Raw genomic sequence first — 24,743 nt, 5'->3', positions numbered from 1 at the left:
TCAATTTTATTTATCTTCTCAAAAAACCAGCTCTTTGTTTCATTGATCCTTTCTACTGCCTTTTTCGTTTCAATAGTATTTATTTCTGCTCTGATTTTTATTGTTTCTCTCCTTCTGCTGACTTTGGGCTTTATTTGTTCTTTTTTCTCTAGTTCAGTTAGGTGTAGTTTAAGATTGCTGATTTGGGATTTTTCTTGTTTCTTAAGATGTGCCTGTATTGCAATGAATTTTTCTCTTAATACAGCTTTTGCTGTATCCCATATGAGTTGGTATGGCATGCTATCATTTTCATTTGTTTCCTGGTATTTTTTTATTTCTTCTTTGATTTCTTCAATGATCCATTGCTTGTTCAGTAGTGTGTTGTTTAGTCTCCACATCTTTGTGCCTTTCTCAGCTTTTTTCCTGTAATTAATTTCTAGCCTTATAGCATTATGATCAGAGAAGATACTTGTTATTATTTCAATTTTTTCAAATTTGTAGAGGCTTGCCTTGTTTCCCAACATAACTCCTTACTCTGTATTTTGTGACCCCTTTCTCCAATTTTTTTTCAGTATGAGGGCCTTCTTGAGAATTTCCTGTAGGGAGGGTCTCATGGCTACGAAGCCCCTTAGCTTTTGCTTGTCTGGGAAAGTTTTAATTTCTCCCACATATCTGAAGGATGCTTTTGCTTGATAGAGTGTTCTTGGCCGAAGATTCTTGTCTTTTAAAGATTTGATTTGTTGTACCACTCTCTCCCACCTTGTAAGGTTTCTGTAGAGAAATCTGCCGAAAGCCTGATGGGGGTCCCTTTGCAGGTTATTTTCTTCTGCCTTGCTGCTCTTAGTATTCTTTCTTTGTCATTCATTTTTGCCAGTTTTACTACTGTGTGCCTTGCAATAGGTCTTTTTACATTGACAAATCTAGGAGATCTGGAAGCTTCTTCTACATAGATTTCCCTCTCTTTCCCTAGGTTTGGGAAGTTCTCTGCTATTATTTCTTTGAACACGCTTTCTGCTCCATTCTCCTTCTCTCCTCCTTCTGGAATACCTATAATTCTTATGTTGCATTTCCTCATTGAGTAGGATATTTCTTGGAGACATTCTTCATGTCTTCTTGGTCTTAGTTCTCTCTCCTCTTCTGTCTGGAGCATTTCAACATGTCTATCTTTGACTATGCTGATATGCTTCTCTATGATGTCCACTCGAGTGTTCAGGGAATCTGTATTTTTTTTTTTATCTCTTACATTATGTCTTTCATCTCTAATATTTCTGATTGATTCTTCTTTATAGTTTCAATCTCTTTTCTGAAGTAGCTCCTGAACTCACTGAATTGTTTCTCTACATTCTCTTTTACCTTGTTGAGTTTTTTGATAGCTATTTTGAATTCATTGCCATTTAGGTTACATATTTCTGTGTCCTCAGGACTGAATTCTGGGTGCTTGTTGTGTTCTCTCTGGTCTGGAGATTTGACGTAGTGTCTGATGTTGCCAGAGGTAGGTAGGGTCTTACACATTCTGATGTTATTCAGTTGCAGTTACCGCCTATTGCCTCAGGGTGGGGGTTGAGAGCTGCGTATTCTCAGCCTTCTGCTTTTTGTTGATATCCCAGGAAGTGGAGTGGGGCAGGGCGGGTGAGGGGAGGGGCACTTTCTCCTGTGTGCTCTTGGGGTTTCTCAATCAGCTTTCACTATCTGGTCTCCTGGGGTGTTGTTGATGAGGTCACCCCCTATGAAAGCTTTCACCATGTTAGAGGGCTTCCCCTAGGATGCAAGGGCCCTAGGGAGTTCTTGGTGATCCCATGAACGAGTGATCCCTGCCCCGTTCCTTCCCTCATGTGGCGATCTCAGTCTTTAGGGGAGGGAGCGAAGTTCTCTCTTACCCCATTCCAGCTCCTCTGAGGGGGGCTCCAGCCTCTCCCCCTTCTGTTGTGTGGCTGTGTATCTCTCCGTTTTTGTGTTGTGAGGATGTCCTCTCTTGGAGTATGGATGCCCCTTTTTGTTGTATGTTGGAGGGGAGAGAGTCCCAGGCAAGTTAACTTTGCCATGATGCTGATGTCACCTCAGTTCTTTAATCCATTTTCAGTTAATTTTTGTATATGGTGTTGGGTAAGGGTTCATGTTTATTCTTTCAAATGTGGATATCCAGTTTTCCCAGCACCATTTGTTGAAGAGACTATTCCTTCCACATTGTGTATACTTGGCACCTTCATTGAAGAGCATTTGGTCATAAATGTGTAGATGTACTTTTGTGCTCTCTGTTCTGTTCCATTGGTGTATATGTCTGTCTTTATGTCAGTACCATATTGTTTTGACTACTGTAGCTTTGTAATATGCTTTTGCTATATTGTGATTTATAAGAAATGTGTGTATTTGGTCATCCAGATGACCAAAATAAATTTCTCAGATTTAGTTGGTTTTCATCCACAGTTCCTGGCTCACAGCTCCCAAAATGCTTGGAATTTTCTTGGCAATAAGAGCCATGGGAGCATCTTTTGTTATAATAGAGTCTCTTGTCCTCAGTTTCTGAAAATGCTGCAGGGCCATAAAGGTGAAATAGGTGTCTTACTTATGTTAATGAAGGAGACTTTTGGACCTCATCCAAGGGTAAGGGCTGGTTGGCAAGCGAACCAGCCATGTGATCAGAGGATTGGAACTTTCACTTTCACCCTGTGATTTCCAGGGGAGGGGGGTGAGGGGACTTGAAGTTGAATCAATTGCCAATGGTCAATGACTTAGTCAATTATGACTACCTAATGAAGCCTCCATAAAACCCAAAAGGACAGCTCATCGGCCCTTTGTTTTTTTTCCTGGAGAGCTTCCACATTGGGGAACCAAAATGCTTCCACGTGCCACCATGCTGGGCCCCAAGCACCATGAGGACAGAATGTCCTTTGTTTGGGACCTAGCCCTATGAATCTCTTCATGTGGCTGTTGATTTGTATCCTTTAATTTCCTTTGTAATAAATCGGTAATCTAACGAGTAAATGGGTTTTCCTCAGTTCTGTTAGCCATTCTAGCAAATAGTTCAAGCCCAAGGAGGGGGCCACAGGAACCTCTAATTTATAGCCTGTCAGTCAGAAGTACAAGTAACAACCTGGACTTGAAATTGTCATCCTGACTTGGAGGGAGTTGGAACCTCCAATTTGGAGCTGGTCAGTCAGAAGCACAGGTAACAAGCACAGGGTGTCTGAAGCAGAGGGCAGTCTTGTGGGACTGAGCCCTTTATCTGTGGAATCTGATTCTATCGCCAGCTAGATAGTGCCAGAATTGAGTTGAATTCTCAGACCCTCTGCTGGCATCTGAGAACTGCTTGCTGGTGTGGGGAAGCCTCCACAAACACATGTTGAAATTGGGGCCAGGAATCCTTTTGCAGCTTTGAAATCAGGAAGTGTGAGACTTCTCATTTTATTCATCTTTCTCACGATTGTTTGCGTTATTGGAGGTCCTTTGAGATTCAATAGGAATTTGAGAATGCATATATAATTGTTATATCTTCCTGAGGTATTGACCATTTTATATAATTGTCCTTTTTCTCTAGTGACAGTTTTTGATTAAAGTCTAATTTTCCTGATATTAGTACAGCCACCACTGCTCTCTTTTGATTATATTTGCATGAAATATCTTTTTCCATCCTTTCATTTTCAGTCTGTGTGTTTCTTTACATCTAAAGTCTCCTGTAGACAGCACCAACTTGCATTTTTTTTCATCCATTAGGCCACTCTGTCTTTTGACTGAGGAATTTAATCCATTTACACTTAATTATTGATAAATAAGGACTTACTTTCACAGTCTGTTTGGGTTGCTATAACAATATAAAGTAGGTGGCTTACAAAGAATAAATTTCTCACAGTTCTGGATGGAAAGTTCAAGATCATGGCGCCAGCAGATTTGGCATCTGGTCAGAGCCCACTTCCTCACAGATGGTGACTTCTCACTGTATTCTCACATGGGGGAATGGGCAAGCTGGCTCTCTGAGGTCTCTTTTATAAGGGCACTAATCCCATTCATGAAGGCTCTGCCCTCATGATCTAAGCACCTCCCAGAGGCCATACCTCCTAATATCATTACTTTGGGGGTTAGAATTTCAACATATGAATTCTGGGAGACACAACATTTTCAGACCATAGCACAAGTGCCATTTTGTCCGCTGTTTCTTTTTGTTTCTCTTTTCCTCCTAGTGCCTTTGTGTTTCATTGACTTTTGGTGTTGATGTTTTTTTCTTCCCTTACGTTCTTTTGTGTGTCTTCTACAGGTCTTTACTTTCTGGTTACTGTGGGGCTTACATAAGACATCTTATTGTTATATCAATCTATTTTATGCTGAAAACTTAATTTCAATCGTACAAAAACTCCTTTCTTTTACATCTCTCATGTTGTTACTGATTCACAAATTACATCTTTATATATTATGTATCCATTAACATAGTTATAGTTATTTTTATGCTTTTGTCTTCTAAATTCTATACTAGAATTAAAAGTACTTTATCACTACCATTATAGCATTACAGGATTCTGTATTTGTCTACTTACCTTTACCACAGACCTTTATATTTTTGTATGCGTCCATGTTACTAACATCTTTTTGTTTCAACTTGCATGACTCCCTTTAGCTTTTGCTGTCACCCCCACTCCACCCTCCCTGCTCCTTTAACCAAAAGGAAAACAGTAACAGGCTACAGAACCCAGAATGATTTACATATCACAAATAAAATCAATCATTTACTGAGTGCTACGGAGTAGAGTGTACCCTTAATATCATAAGTTTTTTAAACAGATGAGAAACACAGCCAAGTAGCAGATATGTGACATCATGTGTAAAAAGTGACTGGCATGTAGAAGACACTCAAAAATGAAAAGTATTTTTATTATTTCTTTTGTACTAAAATTCTTTTGAGATGGGGAAATAATTCTAGGTCACTATATCACAGTGGGCCCAATGTAATCACAAGGGTCCTTATAAGTGAAAGGGGGAGAGAGATTTCAAGATGCTATGTTGTTGGCTTTGAAGATGGAGGGACCATGAGCCAAAGAATTTGTGGCAGCTTCTACAAGTTGGAAAGACTTAGAAAATGGATTATCCTCTAGAGCATCCAGAGGAAACATCGCCTTGTCAACACTTTGATTTGGGTCCAGTGAGACCTATTTTTGGACTTCTGACTTCCAAAATTGTAACACAGTAAATTTGTGTTGTTTCAAGCCACTTTGTGGTAATTTGTTACAGCAGAAATAGGAAGCTAATACAGAAGCCTGAATTAAAACAATAAAAAGACACATTTCAGACAAAATTACTTAGAAAATATTTTATTGTACAAATTTACATTTGTTGTATATGATGAAAAGTATACCAAAACCAACCTTTTGTTAATCCATTTTTCTTTGAGATTTTCTATGAAAAGTAAAGATTTACTTCCTAATATATTCTCAGATGATACAACTTTTTATACAGTTGTTCAACAGTTGTGTTGGTAAAAAGGATCTTGGTACATAGAGTATAAAACTGAGAACAGATCAAAAAAGCACAGGGGAAAGGCTACTGCCAGAGAGTAATCTCCAAGAACTTGGTATTTTCCACAGCAAGGCAGATGCTGTGGGGTCATTGCACTGTAATTGAGGAACAAAATACTTTACTCCTTCAACTTTACCACCAAATATCCTTTTAACATGTAAGTATTATAAAACTCTGCCATCTCTAGTTTTTTTTGACCCTTTTGTTTTTGACACTTTGAAAAAGCTGGGTTTTATTGTAAGGAAAAACAAAGTAATAAATTTCTATCTTTATGTCAACTGAAGATAAATTTCCTCAAGTTCCAAATGATAAAGATATGCCAGAAAGGCTGTGGATGGAGTCCATCAAGAAAAATCAAATTCAAAAGGAATAGGTGTTAAAAAAAAATGTGAGTACTGTGTCATTTCTATCAATTGTTCCTGGCAAAAGCACAAATTAAAAAGACAAGATACCTACCATACAAAGCAGCCTTACGGTACCTGTTATGCCTAAAGGCTACTTGATTACTCTGGGTTTAACACTCTTATTTCATAATAGCGAAAAACACTTTAATTATAATGCATATTCAATAACTCTGTATTGCTCACAGAGTAATACCTTGTGCTTTCCACCCCCCAAAAAAGTCCTGAATGTCAAACAGGACTTGTTTACTCTTGTAAGAAGCTGTCGGGTATAATTAACAAAACACAGACAGTGAATACAATGAAGTACTTCAGATTTTCTTTTTTTGGAAAACCAGCCTTAATGAGGGCTGTAGACAACAAGTTGGTTAACTGCCCTCTTTCCTTTTCCAAACTTCAGCTAAACTAAACCTTATATAAAGTTACGTCTATATTTAACGTAAACTTTCACTTATTTGGTCTACTTATATAGTATATAAAATGCAAGTTTATGAATACACAACCAGAGAAGGCAGAGGCTTAAACTGCAGTAAAACTTACACGGGGTTTGATTATCTGAAGCCATTCATTAAGATGCTCAACAAGACCCAATGCATCTGGGATATTGTCTCCTTTGGAAACAAATTTCAGCAGGACTGCCAGTGGGATTTCTTTAGAACGGCTACAACAAATAAAAAGAATAATTCAGTATTCTTCTACTGATACTGATTCCAGTAAGTCAGTTTATAGCTAAGATGATCTGCCAGGTTGTAGGCAAGGAGAAGATGCCACATCATAAGGTCACTTATTTATCTCCCCTTGCCCCAGATATATTCTTCTATTGGTGGGGTCAGGACTACGAGCCATGTAAGGCCCACTCTGGGCATATCCCTGGCTATATCACATGAGGTACGTTCTGATCCACTCCCAAAAGCTACTGTAGAAGACAGTGATTTTCAGAAGCCCTGCAGCAAAGAGACTGAAGGAAAAAACCCTTGTTATCAATAATCTAAAGCAGCAAAGGAAGACCGTGGAATACAACAGAACAGTTACAGGGAAAGTAAGTTACCACTACTTCTTACAGATTCCATTGACTGAGTGATTATTATGTGCTAGCACTGTCTGTATATTTTACAATTCAATCCCTCAATGATCCTTGAGGAAGTTATAATTATCTCCATTTTATAAATGAATCAGTTTGAAACAATGGGATCAAGGACAGAATACGTGGATTCAAATTCCAGCTCTGCACTTACCAGATATGTTGGGCAAGTTACTTACTGAGGGCTTTAGTGTTCCTCACTGTAAAAGGGCGATCACGGTAGACCCAACCTCGCAGGCTGCTGAGGGGTGTAAAGGAGGTAATGGGGGCGAAGTGCTCAGACCAGTGCTGAACACACAGTCAATGCTGTGGAAGTGTTTGCTATCACTGTGAGGCAACTGAGATTTAAAGGGACCAAAACATGGTAACAAGATCCCAGTTCTATATCCAGGAAGCGGCAGAGGTGGGATTTGAACTTAGGTCTTTGTGTCTTGAAAACAATCTCCTAAATGTTTTGCTCTGAAGGCCTCAAGCTAGTGATGAGATGGAGATACAGCAACGCAAAAAGCTTCCTGTCTGCTAAGAAAAAGCAAAAATCATCTCTAACACCCACAACCAAGAACTATGAGAAAATCCTAAGGCCAGAACATGAGACCTCATGACGGACAGAAATAAAGGGGAGTTGGGGTCCCAAGTGGCAGAGACTCTGACCCTGGGTTCAGCAGTCTCAGATGTACCGCGAGAGTCTACCACAGCATCTGAGTCTCTAAAAATGAGAAACTGGAAGTTGTTAGCAGTAATTATACCATCTCAGTACATAGTTTTCAAATAACTGAGGGGCTCTCAAGCTTTGTATGTAGGCACTGGGAGCTGTGATGGCTCAGATTCTAGTTCCTAAACACTCACGCTATGACAGCCTTAGCAATGGCTGCCGTGTGGGGAAGGCTGCTGCCCTGGCTGTGCCTTCACGTTAAAGGCTCCCGCTTCAAAAGCCAGGGGTACGGTCTTGAACTCACGGTGCCTCTACTACTACTACTGTCACACAGAGTAACAGTTTTAATACCATTCTCTGGTCCTCTCTGTAAAAAAGGAAGGTGGAGGATGACTAATTTAAGTACTTTCTGTGACATTAAAATTTAGCACGTGATACATCCATTATTAAATTACAAAGTACTTCTATTCCAATTAAATATAAGGGATCCCAGATCAGCCACACCATTGCCACCACTTATTTTGGAGTAACTAATATTATCTTTTTCAGAGATGAGAATACATATTTCTTCTAATAGTGGGAAGGCAAAATATGTATATTAGAAAAAATTTAGCAAATAATCATGATATGCATCGGGGAGAAAAAAGGATTCAAAATTGTATAAGCTGTATGATAAGGGTTGTTTTTTTCAATTTCAAAAATTCTTTATTGTGATGAATGTATAATTACATTGAACATTAAACATGGGTCTGGTTATGGATGAATACAAGATTTGCGTTAAAAAAAGGAAAATAACATAGATTGTGAGAAACATCTTTGAATAGGATGAACTCCAAAGTTGCAAATATTAGAGTTGCAGTATCTTGCAGATACATACATTCAATTTAACTGTATTTCAAAGAAATTGGGAAGAAAACAGATAAAAAAGTTGGTAGTGGTAGTTATTTCTGGGTGATGGAACTGAGTATTTTAAATATTGTTTCTTTTGACTATTCTACATTTTCCAAATGTTCTATAATATGTCTATTTCATAATATTTTCTGTTATTGTTGCTAACTTTGTGGGCAAGTTACAGTTACCCAGAAGGTGTTCTTTGGCCTCAGAGAGTTTCACCCTACACACATGTGGCTTAGAATTCAGAAAAAGACTCAGAGAGACTCCTAGAGCTCTTCCAAGCAGCTCCCATCTCTGGTTGTCTGCCTTGTACTTTCCAGTGGTCTCAGCCTTCCTGAACTCTGATCACATCTCCTCAACTGAGCAAGGCCACCGTGCTCTGCCTGTGTGCCCTCCCTTCCCTCGGTTGCAGTCCAGAAAGCATCTCCAGGATGCATGACTTTACCTGCCTTCTCTCAGGGACCACAGTTGTGCGCTGCTTGTTGTCCAATGTCTGAAAAACAGTTGTTTCATTCATTTCGTCCAGTTTCCAGTTGTTTATGGCAGAAGGGCAAGCCTGATATCAGGCACTCTGACACGGTCAGAAGCAAAAGTAGGAGAGTGATTTCTAAAGAAGTCAGTCTGAAGGGGTGGAGTGCAGTGGAAGTAGAGAGAGAGAAGTAAATTGCTCAAGCAAGTTGTAGAGGAAGTGAAGTGTGAGTTGACTCTTGGAAACTGGGTAGGTTTTTGCAAGGGAGACGAGAGGAGAAAAGTAGAGGGAACAAAGGCAAGGAGGAAGGAGACAGCTGTTGGGAAACCATGACTGGTGGTAACTGAGTTGGAGCACAGAGTGCAAGGTGGACAGAGCTCCAGGGAATGAGCCAGGCAAGGAGATGCCAGAGGACCTTGTATGGCATATCAAGGACTATGAACTAGATTCTGCAAAAAGTGGGTAAAACTGCTGATGGATTTTAGTCAGGGAGTGTTGTGATCAGTTTTGCATTTCAGAACGTTCATTCTAGCAACACTGCTGAGATGGATCGGAGTGGGTCAGAATGGAGGAGGTAGGGGAATCGATTAAGAGACCCTGATAGCAATTGCTATGGACTGAACTGTGTCTCTTTCCAAAACTCATGTTTAAGCTCTAACCCTCAATGTGACTATATCTGGAGACAGGCTCTTTAGGAGGATCTTTAGCAGGTAATTAAGGTTAGATGAGGTCATAAGGGTGGGGCCCTAATGTGACAGGACTGTGGCCATGTAAGAGGGGAGAGAGCTCTCCGCCATGTGATGGTACAGCAAGAAGGTGGCCATCTGCAAGCTAGGGAGAGGGCCCTCACCAGAACCCAACCATGCAGCAGCCTGATCTCGGACTTCTGGCCTCCAGAACTGTGAGGAAATAAATTTCTGGCATTGAAGCCCCCTGGTCTATGGCAGCCTGAGCAGCCTGATACAGCAGTCAGGGTCACAAATGATGGGCCTGAATGAAGCAAGAGAATGATTCAAAGCTGGTGGTTTGCAGGGCAGGGGCCGAGAATGATTCGCAGCCAGGGCTTCCAGGCTGTGGTAGGAGAAGAGCTGAAACGATATAATATGGGAATAAGCTAGACAGGAAAACAAGTAAAAACACAAACGGGTGATCGACCAGGAAAAAAAGAAAAGTTAAAGGCAATGATGGTTTTAATAGGAATAGAGTAGGTTTCCAGGGATAAGAGAAAGCTGGAATGATATGAAAGTATGGCCAAAGATGATAAAACAAGTTGTCCTGGGGGGGCTGGCCCCGTGGCCGAGTGCTTAAGTTCGCGCGCTCCGCTGCAGGCGGCCCAGTGTTTCGTTGGTTCGAATCCTGGGTGCGGACATGGCACTGCTCGTCAGACCACGCTGAGGCAGCGTCCCACATACCACAACTAGAAGAACCCACAACGAAGAATACACAACTATGTACCGGGGGGCTTTGGGGAAAAAAAGGAAAAAATAAAATCTTTAAAAAAAAAAAACAAAAAAAAAAACAAGTTGTCCTGGGAAAACAAGCTGAAAAGCCCGCATCCTTTCTGACAGAAAAGTCAAATATTTTCAGAAAGAAAGCAGGGACATGAATAATTACAAATAACAAGAAATAGGTTCAACTGTTAGACAAAGAATAAAGCTCACTATGATCCTGGACCATGGGTGAAGTGGTTAAAAGCAGAGGATTAAGGGCCAGATTCCTGTGTTTGAACTCTGGCTCTGCTACTTACCACCCATATAGCCTCTAGCAGTTATTTAACCTCGTGCTCTTCAATTTTCTTATTTATAACAAATGGTTAATAATAGTACTATGTTAATAATAATAATTAACATATAATAATTAATAGTATATTATTATAATATAATATTATATTAACTTAATATATATTAAGTTAATAATAGTACTCTATGGTCGTTATGAGAATTAAATGAGTTAATGCACGTAAGGTGCACAGAACAGTACCAGCCACATGATTTGCTGCTATTACCATGACTACTGCTTATATTACTATTACTACTATTGCGACTTCCTCAGGTCATGCAGAAGTCACAGCGTAGATTTCAGAGCAAGCAAACCAGCCATTCTATTTTCCAATGCTAGGTTTATATTCCTGAAATTTCTTATGTTAAGTAAAGAGGTAGATTTATTGGTTGACTCTGAGCAATGTAGTGGTGACAGGAAGCGTCAGGGGGAGTTAAATGATACAGCAAGGCCTACTGCTTAGCCCTGAACTCAGCCTCAGGTCTACGAAACAGGAGGCTAGGGATAACGCAGGTAAAGACAGGGATAGTCCAAGTGTCCACAAATCTTATGGCAGCCAGGCATGGACATATAAATCAATTTACAAAAAGAGGGGCTAAAAGAAAAAAAAAGATCTCTTTCTTTTTCCCATCTTTACTTTTACTTGTTTCTTTCATTTTCATTTTTTCCATTCTTTCATTTGTTCATGATTCCTAAAGACTAATCAAGAGTGACTGCAGAGGATTTAAAAGACAAATGCACAAAAATAATTACAAATCTATGTCACTGGGCACACAATGTATAAAGACGTAATTTGTGACAACAATATCATAATGGGGGGACAGAGTGGATAGGAGTAGCTTTTTAGTTTTTGTATGCAACTGAAACTCAAATTAGATTGTAATGTACAATCGCCATGGTAATCACAAAGGAAGTATCTATGGAATATATACAAAAGGAAATGTGAAGAGAATCAAAACACGTCACTACAAAAAATCTACTACGAACAAAAGAAGGCAGTGATAAGAAAATGAAGAACAAAAAAGCTATAAGACATAGAAAACAAACAGCAAAATGACAGTTCTTATCAGTAATTACTTTCAATGAAAATGGATTACATTCTCCAATCAAAAGACAAGAGATTGGCAGAATGGACTGAAAAAAAACACATCCAACAACGTGTTGTCTATAAGAGACTCAGTTTAGATGTAAGTTTGAAAATGAAGATATTCCAAGCAAACAGTAACCAAAAGGGAGAAGGGTGGCTATACTAATACCAGAAAAAACAGATTTTAAGTCAAAAACTGTTACAAGAAACAAAGAAGGTCATTATATATTGATAAAAGGATCAATCCATCAAGAAGATGTAACAAATATAAACATACATGCACAAAACAAGAGCCCCAAAATATCTGAAGGAAACACTGACAGAACTGAAGGGAGAAATAGTACAGTAATAATAGCTGGAGACTTCAATAAAGGATAGAGCAAACAGCTGGAAGATTAATACAAAAACAGAAGACTGGAAGAACACTCTACACCAATCAGACCTAACGGACACACACAGAACACTCCACCCAAGAAGAGCAGAACACACATTTTTCTCAAGTGCACATGGAACATTCTCCAGGGCAGACCATTTGTTAGGGCAATAAACAAGACCTGATAAATTAAAAAGACTGAAATCATACAAAGTGTCTTTTCCATCACAACAGAATGACACTAGAAATTGACAACGGAAGGAAAACTAGAAAATTCAAAAATATGTAGAGATTAAACCACCAATGGGTCAAAGGAAGAAATCACAAGGGAGATTAGAAAATACTCAGGGATGAATGAAAATGAAAACACAACATACTAAACTTGAGAGATGTAGCTAAAGCAGTGCTAAGATGGAAATTTATAGCTGTAAACCCGGATATTAAAAGGAAGAAATTTCTCAAATCAGCAACTGAAGTTGACATCTTAGGAATTAGAAAATGAAAAGCAAACTAAACCCAAAGCTAGGAGAAGGAAGGAAATAATGAAGATTAGAGTGGACATAAATAGAGAACAGAAAAACAAGAGAGGAAATCAATAAAACCAAAAGTTGGTTATTTGAAAAAAATTAACAAGATTGACAAATGTTTAGCTAGACTAAGAATAAAAAAAGATTCAAATTACTAAAATCAGAAATTAAAGTGAGAACATTATATTAATTTTACAGAAATAAAATAGTTATTTAACGAATACACATTTTTTATTTAGAACAAGGACAAAGTTCTGAAAGTAGGTAGTGGTGATGGGTACAGAACACTGTGCCTGTATTTCATGTCACTTAATTGTACACTTAAAAATGGTTAATGTTATATATATTTTACCACAAATAATAATAAAAAAAGATTGCAGAGGTTGCATAGAATAAATATCAGGATGTCTTAATATGCCACACATAGTAAAGCATTAAATATGGCTTTTCAGGGACCAATTCTCCTATAACTAAATTTCAATCTTTCCCCTGAATGTAATATAGTACCTATCTTATAAATGTATTTTCAAAGTTCCAGTAAGTAATCCAACATACCCTCCCAATTATCTTCTTTCCTTTTTAAATGAGATGGGAACAAACAAATAACCAGGCCAACAAAATCACCCCTCATCACAGAGTGTTTTTGTGTTTTGTGTTACCTCCTTCAGGAATACACAAAACTCAGAATCATTTATTTCAGGAATGCATGGGCTTTTCTCCATTTCTTCCCAGTTATGGTCTTATTTTGAACACTTTTTTGCACAGAAGGTGCCCATAGATACTTGAAGGGAGTACTAGAAACAATCATACTATTAACTTTCTAAAAACTCACAAATACCAACATTAAGGAAAATATCAACTCTTTTACCAAAAATTATCTCGTTCTCCATATACTCTGTTGTACAAGGCAAAACACAAGTTTAGGAGTCTACAGATGAATAACGTAAAAAGTATTGCTCTGGTCTGCTATTTACATCCTTAGGAGAGAGTGTAAAGAGACAGGAAAACTGAAACTAAGGCAGGGCCACCGTGAAGATAAGCCTGTTTCCCACAGCTGCGCTCTTCTGGCTGTGAGGCCTATTCTAAGATTCCCAGAAATGTAATGTCTTTTGTGAGAGTCCTAGAAGTTAGCTCCAGTTTTGAAAGGTTACCCTTGGCTGATACTTTTCATCATGATTTCATAGGTACATAAATGATAATGCAATAAAATAGATTATATTTCTATCTCTTGGATACTTTGTCTTACATTTTAGAATTCAGTGTGACTTGGCTGAGAGCTATCCTTAAAGGCAACTGGATTTCTGCAAATACAAATGGTTGAATACCTGGAAATAAACAGAAATTTCAACCGGATCTTTCAAAAGTTATCAACCAATAAATCATAGGTACCCTTTTCTCCTCTTTCTCTTCATCAGCTGAGCTCTGTGATGTTGCCACACACATGACAGCAAACAATCAAAGCACAGTCCCAGAATCATCTCTGTCTACACCAAAGCCTTCCTGTGCCCCGACCACAGGAACCACAAGGATCCACCTGACTGTACTCCCTCCTGTCCCTTGACTTTCTTTTACCTTCTTTCTAAATTCTAGGGAGGAGAGGAGAGGATGTACATGGTTTTTCAAGTTTAACTTTTTAATAGAGACTCATCATAATACTGTATATATCATAACACAATTTTTCAAAGACAAAAACTTACCTGCGAAGCTGTAGATCATTACGGTGATAGGAATGACTGCTTGAAAGAACAACAACTTTGGCACAGTTACTACTTTTCACCCAGGAAAGTAGTTTTTCACAGAATGGCTTTGATTTATACTTTGCATACCATTAAAAGAATAAAAAGAAAATCTAAAGGTTAGATCCTTAGACTATAAGAGTACTCTACATAATATTTTATCAACTTTATGTGATGACATAATTTACATATCTTAAAATTACAATTACTTTGATATCTACCTGCTGCCCTTAAACTGAAGGTGAAAAATGAAGAGCCATGAATTATGATATCTTTGCAATTAAGAAACAAATTAGGAGGAATCTAGATTTCAAAAGAATTCTATTCAGACTGACAAAGGAAAATTTCCAGTTCTCCACTTAAGTAATCGACTGTTACTTGAAAACTACCACATGGTCCTCCATGAGATGTTCTCGCCAGAGATCTCTGACCTGAATCTGATCCTGAGGAAACAACCAGGCGAATCCAGAAGGCAGAACCTCTGGCCTTGGTTCCTCAAAGGAGTCAATACTGTGAAGAGCAGAAAGAGGAGGAGGGCCCGTTCTGCACCGAAGGATACCAACTAAAAAGATCTAACAGCCAAATGCAATGTGTGGACCTTGACTGGATCCAGAATTGAAGGATATTTTGGGGACAACTGGGGAAATGTAAAAATGTTGGATGATACTACTGAATGTTCATTAAACACTGATTTTCTTAGGTGTAGTAGTGGTGTGTGGTCGTGAAGGAAAATGTCCTTGTTCTTGAAAGATGTGTGCTGAAATATTTAGGGGTGAAATATCATGATGTCGCTAGTCTACTTTTGGATTGTTTGCCAAAGGAAACTGTGTGTGCACATGCCTAGAGAGAGAAAGGTAACCAAGGGTGGCCAGATGTTAACAATTATTTAATCTGGAATGTGGATTATAAAATTTAGGGGGGAAAACCTACTTTATGAAAGCTCTTTTCACAGACTGTTAATAAAATATTCAATAAAATTTAAAATGTAGGTAAGAAATGGCTAACTTTTAAAAACAGGAGGGCAGTATACTATAATGGTTAAGAGAGGCAAGCTCTGGAGTCAGGCTGCCTGGTCTAGAATGCTGGGCTCACCTCCTCTAGACCATGTCTTAGGCAAATTGCTTAACCTTTCCATTTCAGTTTTCTCATTTGCAAAATGAGGAGAATGTGAGTACCTGCCTCAGAGGACTGTGGTGAGGATTAAGTAGAGAAATGTACATAAAGTACTTAGAACAGTACTGGTGCAAGGACTCGATGCTCAATAAGTATCTGCTATTTTGAAATCACTCTATTTCCATCTACTAAAAATTTCATTAAGAAATGTTTGAGGGCCGGCTCCGTGGCCGAGTGGTTAAGTTCACGTGCTCCGCAGCGGTGGCCCAGGGTTCGGATCCTGGGCGTGGACATGGCACCACTCGTCAGGCTACGTTGAGGTGGCATCCCACGTCCCACAACTAGAAGAACCTGCAACTAAGATATACAACTGTGTATAGGGGGGTTTGGGTAGATAAAGCATGAAAAAAAAAAAAAAAAGAAATGTTTGAATTGTCTGTCAATTATGGAACTTACACTGATATTAGGAAGAGAACAAAAAGAACAGACTATTAGGTGTCTGTGGGGAGTGGTGGCGCAAGAGTAGAATCAGGGGCGTGAGGTGACAGTGGTTTGGACTAGAGTGGGAGCAAAGGAAGGGGAAAGAACAAGTTGGACTCAGAATATTTTGACATATACATCATTAAATGTAGATGGTTGAAATGTAGCACAAATGGAATAAACCTCTAATATTCACATGCTTACATTTTTTCACCAGCGCTACCTGAATCAAGAGTATATAAGTCCCAAGCTGTATGTCCAATTCCCTTCAATATAGTCATGAAATAAGGATAACACCTCTGAAATTTTGAGATAATTTTTCTGTAGAATCAGACCTTTAACTGTACACATAGTAAAAGAGGAGAAATGATTTTTGAATCTTAAACTCTTACAGACTTAGTATTTTCTCATTATTGTTTAACAAACTTAAAAAAGGCAAATATAATAACATTAATAAAAATGGATCTTAATTGAAGAGCCACTAGCTTCTTTGAAGGCAGTGAATATACTACAAAGACAAGAAAAAATGAAATCATATGGTACTTAAATGGAGGAGTTACACAAGTGAAATTCTTAATATAATAAAAAATTAAAATTGAATTATAAGAACTTTGGTATCTAAATACTTTCAAAAATTAAAAACATATGCAGTATATCATTTGGTTAAAATAAAACATTTTAGAAGTACCTTAAAATGGATCCGTGGGCTTTATTCTATGGAACAGATTCATTTCTGAAAAGTTAACTTTAAGAAAATATCAAAAATTTTTTCCTTTCTGACTTTGTAAAACCAGAGAAGTATTCCCTTGGGAACTTCTGGCATTATGACAAATAAAATAATTCTTAAGAATGTTTTTGATTTCCGATAATCTCCCTTCTTGTTTCTAGAGAAATTTTCTGTGAATCAATGTCTGCGCATTTTTTCTGGGAAAAGAATCCACAACTTTCATCAGATTCTACAAGAAGCCCACTTTACTGATGTTTAAGATGTCCCTGCTCAACTTCACCTCCAAGACGGAGAAGCTGTGATATAGGAACCAAGGACAACATACAGAGTCTCTAAGGACACATGATTAGGCCACTGTGCTAAGGGGTAAGCTTTTAGTTACTACAAAAAGATTCCAAATAACCCAGACTCGGGCAAACCCTTTGGTGGAGCATGTCTCTCCTGTTGCAGCCTTCTGGGGACTGCCTCCTTGCGCTGGTGTGGGGTGGTGTGAGGTGACTGGGGCCTCTGCTGCATCAGCAAGTCTAGTGACCACTAGGTACGTTCAGGGCAAAGGAGGCTGGACAGGAAGTTGAGGAATTAGGGAACAGGGACTAAGGCACAGGTTACTCAGGCCTCTAATCTATCTGACATACACATACAGCAGAGCTAGAGGGAAGAGGACACATCTGTAGGGAGAGGGCAGGCTAAGGTGTAAAATGTAAGATACATCACCTTCTATAACAGCAATACTCACGTTCTCCATCAGTGTATCATGCAATTCTATTTTGTTGTTAAGATCCTGTTTCCCAGTACTTTTTTCTTCTGATGTGATGCAAAGTCACTTCTCACGGATTCTGGCCAAAAATATTTAACTTGTATTTAATCAAGCCTTTAGACCTAACTCCAGTTACAGAAAATACAGAGACCAGAGGAACAAGCCAAATGACACCATAAGGACAGAATCAGACAAACATAGAAGGCAGGACATTCTATAGGACAATGGGCCCAGTTTTTCCCTCAACAAATCAGTTTGGTGAAAAAGGAAAAAAAAAGACACTAGTCTAGAGTAAAAGAGATTTCAAAGGCACAACAATCAGATGTACTATGGGTCCTGGCTTAGACAAACTAACTTTAAAGGACATTTTGGGGTAAGCTAGTCCAAATTGAACATGGATAGGATAGAGGAGGATATTAAGAAATCGCTAATTTTGTTAAATGGGATGGTATTTTAGCTATGTAAGAAAACGTTCTTAAAAGAGATGCACGCTTACATATTTGGGAGTGGAATGTCCATAATTTATTTCAAAATACCTCATCTTAAAAAAAAAAAAGTGGATTAAAGAACCATATCCAACTGGCCTGCTGCTGGTTTGTGTCAGAGGGAACCTGGCGGGCCTCCCACTAGCGCGAAGGTGCATTCGCAGGGTGGGCTGGGCGTAAGAGGCAGGTCTCAGGGGCCAGGCTGGCTTGAGAAGAAGCTCTGTTACACCAATTATTAATCAAGCGACCCGAACATCTCTGTGCAATAGTTTCCTCATCAATAAAACTACCTATGGAGTCGTTGTGAGGATTAAATGAATTAACACATGTAATTGCACACAGTGGTCAGCTCATAGGAAATAATAACTGATAGTTGTTGCCCTTAGTGGAATAATATAAATTCTAGTTCTACCATTTATAGTCCTTAACTTCTAAGGCAATAACTGAAATTCAGTCTTGTGCTATAAAAAAGTCATCTTTCCTGAAGGAATTTCAATACTAAAGTTATTTCTATTTTTTTTTTCCCCAAGGAAGATTAGCCCTGAGCTAACATCTGCCAATCCTCCTCTTTTTTCTGAGGAAGACTGGCCCTGACTAACATCTGTGCCCATCTTCCTCTACTTTATATGTGGGATGCCCACCACAGCATGGCTTGCCACGGGGTGCCATGTCTGCACCCGGGATCCCAACTGGTGAACCCCGGGCCGCCAAAGTGGAACGTGCGCACTTAACTGCTGTGCTACCGGGCCGGCCCCCTAAGGTTATTTCTTGAAAGTGTATTTCATTATTGCAAGCTAATGACACGGTTAATGAGACTGACAACAAATAAAATGCTTCTCCTTGGTCTTTCAGTCCACCAATGGTCTTTCACGTTCCTCTACCACCTTTGGCTTTCACCTTAAAATGGTAAACAGAAGACTGAGAGGCCAACAGAGCAGCCAGCCATGAAACGAAGTAACTGATGCTCTGGGGTCAGGATCAGCAGCACTTCCCCCACTCACTCGGTGCAGTCCCGCGTCCTAAACACAGTGGTCGGGCAATGTGAACTGGTCCCTGACTCACCAAGCTTGAAGGTCCAATGAGGACCTACGGAGATTTACGGAGCGGGAAAAGCCAACACCTGCCAGTAGCATCAGGCAGACCCACCTCTCTGGGCCTTATCGATTCCATATTATTACGGTTTCTAGAAGAATGTGAGAGGATGACTGTGAGGCTTAGAGGAGGCAGCACACATTAAACTCACAGGACTGAGCCCAGGGGAATTCTCTTTTTCCCTTTCTTTGGTATTAGTGATGCTTACACACGCCAGTGAGAACAGAAAATAAAACTGAGGATAAAACGGGGAAAACCCCCACGTTATAAAATGGAAACCTCAAACTGTATCCAAAGATACAAGTATAAGCACGTCCTTCATAGCAGTTGCCATCTAGAAAAGGCTAAGAACTAAAACCAGGATGTAAGAGAAGAGGACAACGTGACTGGGTTGTACATTGTGCAGAGAACTGGCACCACGTAAATGTTTGCTACAAAACAGTATCTGGAGCATCTTTCTAATTTAAAACAACTCTACCTTGTAGTAGAACAAAACATGCCGAAGCCTTACATACCTTCAGCATTTGTACTGAGCTCTGCTGAATTTTCTTCTGCAGTTGCATATGGGTTGTTTCCAACCATGGGCACAAGACAATCGGTATAGAAGTAACCAATCTTACACATATTCAGTGTAGAAATAATCAGATCTACTGCAAGCTGGCCAACATTTCCAACAGATACTGCTGGCTGAAATAAAAAATACATTCATTATGTCATCAAAATTAGCAGCACTTTAAAGTTTAGACAGAAGACAGTAATCACAGCACTAGAACTGAATGCTTATGCTCAGGTGCCTCATAGCTAGATACTGACTCTTTCATATTATACTACATGTCAATCATCGTTCTAGGCAGTGGGAATGCAGTAAAACTAATCGAACAAGTTCCTGCCCTCGTGGAGCTTCCATTCTAGTGAGGGAGTGGTTTACCGTAAAAAACAAAACACAGTAGTAAGTGCTATGGAGAAAAATTAAGTAAGTGAGAGTGTGTGCACATGGCTGGTCGCAATTTTAAACAGAGTGATCAAGGAAAGACTCACTTCAGGCGACAAGTAACTACAGACCTGAAAGGGGTAAGGGATTTCAGGGGTAAGGGAGGGAGCCACACAAAGACCGCAGAAAAGACTATTCCAGGCGGTGGGCAAGCAAGTGTAAAGGCCATGAGGGATGGACAAAAGGCTCTTCTGTTTGTTTTGTCACTGCCTAAAGGCTGGAGTGAGCTTCTTTTCACACTAAACACACACACACTTACCCCCGTGACTTAAACAGTCCAACCGCCAAATCTCTACCTAGAGCCCAGAACCCTATCTGAACGCCAGAGCCTAGTGGGTATCTCCACATGCTTATGTCACAGGCAACTCACACTCAACATGTACAAAACTAAACTTTTGCCCTGACTTGTGCCTCTATTTTGTATTTCAGAAAAGAGCAACAATTATTCACCCAATTACCTAAACCAGGAAACTTCTTCCCTTTCCCTTACTAGCCACATCTAATACACGACTAATTTTCATCGACTCTCTCTTTAAAGTACCTCTTTAATGTAGCTCCCCCTTTGCATTCTTCCAGCAGTTGCTTTTTTTTTGGCCTTCATCTTATTTTCTGGGTCCCTCAGAGTGCTCTCCCACCCCTCGTTGCTGTCACCTACTAATCCCCTGGTTATCTCCTGTAATTCCCTTTCCCCTTCTCAAAGATTCTGCCACTTTGGGTAGACCCTCACTCTTCTGTATCATCCATCTTTTCCTCACTATTGGATTCTTCTCATCAGCATATACACATGCTCTAATATCTTTCCTTCTAAAAAATCCTCCCGTGATCCCACATACTCCCCTAACCACCACCTCCCTTATTTGTTTTCCTCCACAGCCAAAATGCCCCATAGCTGTCCACTGAAACATGCAGGAACTTTATCTCTGAACCAATGAATGAATACATACACATACACATCTCCACCTCTTGCCCATTTAAGCCACTCTAGTATGGCTTCCCTCTTCATTAACTGATAAGTGTTACCACCAATAATCTTTGAGACATTACTTTCTCTATGAAGCTTTTTTCCTTTTCTGCCAAGTGACTCCTGCAAAGATACTTTTTCCCTTTTGTGATTAATACATATTTTTCAGAGAGAGACTTTGAAATTACGTAAAATTTTCTTCCTTAGTACACTATTGCACACTATGTTCGGAATCATTGCTATTTCTTGGGTGCATTATTACAACGAAAATTGACAAAAAGTAACTTTTCTATTACTATCATTCTTTTTAAATTGAGATATATAATTGACATATAACATTGTATTAGTTTTAGATATACAACATAGTAATCTGATACATTTATATTGTGAAATGATTACTACAATAAGTTTAGTTAACCTCCATCATCAGTTACAAATTTTTTTTCTTGTAATGAGAACTTTCAAGATTTACTCTCTTAGCAACTTCCAAATATATAATACAGTACTGTTAACCACAGTCACCACACTGTACATTACATTCCCAGGACTTACTTGTAAGTGGAGGTTTGTACCTTTTGATTACTTTCACCCACTTCACTTAACCACCCCCACCTCCCTGCGGCAACCACCAATCAGTTCTCTGTATCTAGGAGTTGTTTTTTTGTTTTAGGATTTCATAGATAAAGCTTTTCTTAAAGGTCCTTGTGTCCCTCCCCCTCCCAATAAATCCTAGGGTCTTTCTGTACCCTTCTCAAACTTCTAGCCTAGCTTTTACTGCCCTTATTGATTTACATGTGTTGCCAATTAGGTTGTAAACTTCTTGAGGACAAGGACCTAGCCTTATTCTAACATTTTCGCGTAACAGAATGTTTATTGACACAATGAATGAATATGGGCATTTTTTTCCCCAAGATTGGCACCCGAGCTAACATCTGTTGCCAATCACTTTTTTCTTCTTCTTCTCCCCAAAGCCCCCCAGTACATAGTTGTATATTCTGGTTGCGCTATGTGGGACACCGTCTCAGCATGGCTTGATGAGCGGTGCCATGTTCGCGCCCAAAATCCGAACCAGCGAAACCCTGGGCCGCCCAAGCGGAGTGCGCGAACTTAATCACTCGGAGACGGGGCCCGCCCCTACGCGCAATTTTAAGAGCGACAAAACCGTGTGGTTACTAGGAAAGGTTACTTTTACTACCCTATCTGTAGTTTTCTGATTAACGACGATGACTTGCTAGCTTAAGAATGACTCCAAATCTAGCTGAGAAAAGATTTTCTGGGATAAAACGTAAAGAGAATGACTCGCACAACGTAACTGTCATATCCAAACACGTTACGTTTTAGTCAACAAAGACTACACACTGCAGACTTAGATACCTTCGGTGACAGCGCCAACAAAGGTTCTGCTCGGACCGCCGCCTCCGGCCACGTCCTCCCGGTGTTTTCCCCGAAGGCCGAAAACCTGGAAGAGAAACCGGTACCCGTGCTCCCAGGGCCGGGGCGGCCGAGCCGGGGTGGAGGCGCCTCCCGAGAGGCAGCAGCCCCAAGCCGGGCAGTGGAGAGTTCGCGAAAGTGGGGACTCACCATCAGCAGGGTGTAAGCCGCGAGGTCGGGAGCCGATTCTCCGCAGGGAACAAACATGGTGGTCCTACATGGGAGGAAGGGATGGGCGCCGGGCGGGGAGGGACCACAGCAGCAAGAAGGCGAAAACCGCAAGGTCAACGCCGCAGGCGCGCACGGAGACCGCGGATCCCCGCGCGACACGCGCGTGGAGGGACCAGGCGGGCGGGGCGGGGCCAGCAGGGTGGGGTCCTTCGAGTCCCTCGGCGCGGGGTCCTGAGGGGCCCGTCCACATACCTGCCCGTCCGGAGGACAGAAAGGGATCCCGACAGGGGAAAAGATGGGGGCGAGCAGCGCGTCCGGAGACCCTGGCAAGGCAAGGCGATGGAGTGCCCTGAGGTCGCGGAGTGAGGACCCCGAGGGAGGGGGAGCGGCGGGCGGAGATGATCAGGCAGAGCAGGGGACAGCCCCGAGGCTGGCTGGCCGCCGCCGTTTGAAAACAACAGTTGGGCGCCGCCGCTGCCGCAGCCTTGGCTACTGCCCGGCCAGGGCCTGACGCGGCGTCGCGCCCCCGGGAGCTGCGCGGGGCGAGCGGCCGCGCCGGCTTTGTGCTCAGCGCTGACTGACGCTCCCAGGCCGGCCGGCGCGCGCCGCGCGGTTGGGGCGCCCGAAGCGGGGAGGATTGGCGGCGAGGCGCCGGCCCCAGCATGTCGCTGCCCCCGGAGAAAGCCTCCGAGCTGAAGCAGCTCATCCACCAGCAGCTGAGCAAGGTGAGGGCCGCGGGCGCGCTCCTGCCCGCAGGGGGCCCCGAGCGCCAGCCTGGTGTCCCTCGGCCCGGCCGCCGACGGCCCCGGTTTGCCGGGCACTGGGGCCAAGGCTGTGAGACGCCGAGCGCGGGATGCGCGGAGCCTCGGGTTTGAAGCCAGAGGACTTTCGAGCCTCGATGGAGGAGCAAGCCCAGAAAGTGCCAGTTAGACGATGAGGCGGTAGAACGGTGTTGGTGTCCTAGGACAGCGTGAAACGGAAGCGTTTATCGAGCGATTTCTGGAAGTCAGATCGAGTCCAAGTCGTGTTTGCAGCGGGTTTATAGTCAGATGTCAGGGATTAGAACTACTTTAAGGGTGAACCTTGCGGTGTCGTTGAAGTCGAGCCAGCTCTGCAGTCCTCCAGTCACGAAAGAGAAATTACTGAAGGATTTGTAATGAAAGTATTTGTGATCCTTCGGGGCTCAAGAAGAACGTTGTGTCTTGGGGTGCTCGGCTGAAGGCGGTAAGCCGAACGGATGCAAGCTGCCGTTTATTGTGCGCCTTGCCGTCTTTTATCTAAGCCTCCCGATCTTGACAGGGCACTTATTTCCAGATTCGTCGAGGGTAAATGAGTTAACTCGAGGTCACGTCTAATAACTTGAAGGCTGAAGTTCATGCTGATGGCCTCCTCCAGATCTGTGTTCTTTTGATTATTCTGTACTCTCTCTCTAAAGATTTGTTTTGGTTGAGTGTTATTTGTGGAGAACGGGTAAAAAGGGTAGTAAATAACCAGTAGAGTTTATTTCTAGAATTTGGACTAAAAAATTTTTTTTCTTTGCTTTTTTATTTAAAAACTGTTTATTCTCATTGAGTTCTGGTAGCAATTTTACATTTATTATTAGCTTAAGAAGCCTTCCTGAATTTAGTCTGTCTACTATCTCATTTTTTCCTTTGAGTCAGTATTTTAGAAAAAAATTAGCTAATGGGCAATATTTGACCACGTTGTAATGCTGTAAGTCGTAATGCGAGTTTTCTTCACAGATGGATGTCCATGGCAGAATAAGAGAAATCCTTGCTGAGACAATACGTGAAGAATTGGCACCTGATCAACAGCAGTTATCCACAGAAGATTTGATTAAAGCCCTTAGACGTCGGGGAATCATTGATGATGTGATGAAAGAACTTAATTTTGTTACTGTGAGTGATCTTTTAGGGGAAAGAAATTGATAGTATAAGTATATTCTCATGTTTAATGCTGCTTATAGGGTCCATATTGGGGGCCCCTCGTTTTAGTAAAACCACTTTAGAGTAAGACCATTTTGTCTAGTAATATCCTTGGTTCAAGTGTAAGCTA

The 24,743-nt window shown here is 40.8% G+C and overlaps 2 protein-coding genes across 4 annotated transcripts in view; one reads left to right on the top strand and one right to left on the bottom strand.

Annotated features, from left to right (window-relative positions):
- Positions 1-12,959: 12,959 nt before the first annotated feature.
- PSMG2 (proteasome assembly chaperone 2) lies at positions 12,960-23,352 on the bottom strand. Its single transcript, XM_070514528.1, has 5 exons — positions 23,182-23,352; positions 22,668-23,090; positions 19,650-19,821; positions 17,537-17,636; positions 12,960-15,950 (listed from the first exon to the last, which is right to left on the bottom strand). The coding sequence occupies exons 1-4, from the start codon at positions 23,350-23,352 to the stop codon at positions 17,563-17,565; spliced, it is 840 nt and encodes a 279-aa protein (XP_070370629.1). The 3' UTR covers positions 12,960-15,950; positions 17,537-17,562.
- Positions 23,117-24,743, top strand: part of CEP76 (centrosomal protein 76) — a 20,603-nt gene continuing 18,976 nt past the window's right edge. Inside the window, exons 1-2 of one of the 3 annotated variants that reach the window (XM_044773485.2) lie at positions 23,117-23,413; positions 24,431-24,586. In XM_044773485.2, the coding sequence (XP_044629420.1) occupies positions 23,351-23,413; positions 24,431-24,586 (219 nt within the window). In that variant the 5' untranslated portion in view covers positions 23,117-23,350. The remainder of the gene's footprint in view (positions 23,414-24,430; positions 24,587-24,743) is intronic. The other 2 variants (XM_044773490.2, XM_070513488.1) reach the window with 2 other exon arrangements.

The sequence above is a fragment of the Equus asinus genome, chromosome 7 (genome assembly GCF_041296235.1).
Source record: "Equus asinus isolate D_3611 breed Donkey chromosome 7, EquAss-T2T_v2, whole genome shotgun sequence".
Lineage (NCBI taxonomy): Eukaryota > Metazoa > Chordata > Mammalia > Perissodactyla > Equidae > Equus > Equus asinus.
The sequence above is the reverse complement of the archived record's forward strand: the minus strand, read 5'-3'. Positions and strand labels throughout refer to the sequence as shown.

What these genes read in the sequence shown, in the direction of transcription:
- PSMG2 (XM_070514528.1), bottom strand. Translation starts at nt 23,352, where the DNA reads ATGCTGGGGCCGGCGCCTCGCCGCCAATCCTCCCCGCTTCGGGCGCCC. An exon ending in CGGCTTACACCCTGCTGATG is followed by an intron (nt 19,822 to 22,667) that starts GTGAGTCCCCAC and finishes TTTTTATTTCAG; the next exon opens with CCAGCAGTATCTGTTGGAAA. An exon ending in GCTCAGTACAAATGCTGAAG is followed by an intron (nt 17,637 to 19,649) that starts GTATGTAAGGCT and finishes ATTTTTGGCCAG; the next exon opens with AATCCGTGAGAAGTGACTTT.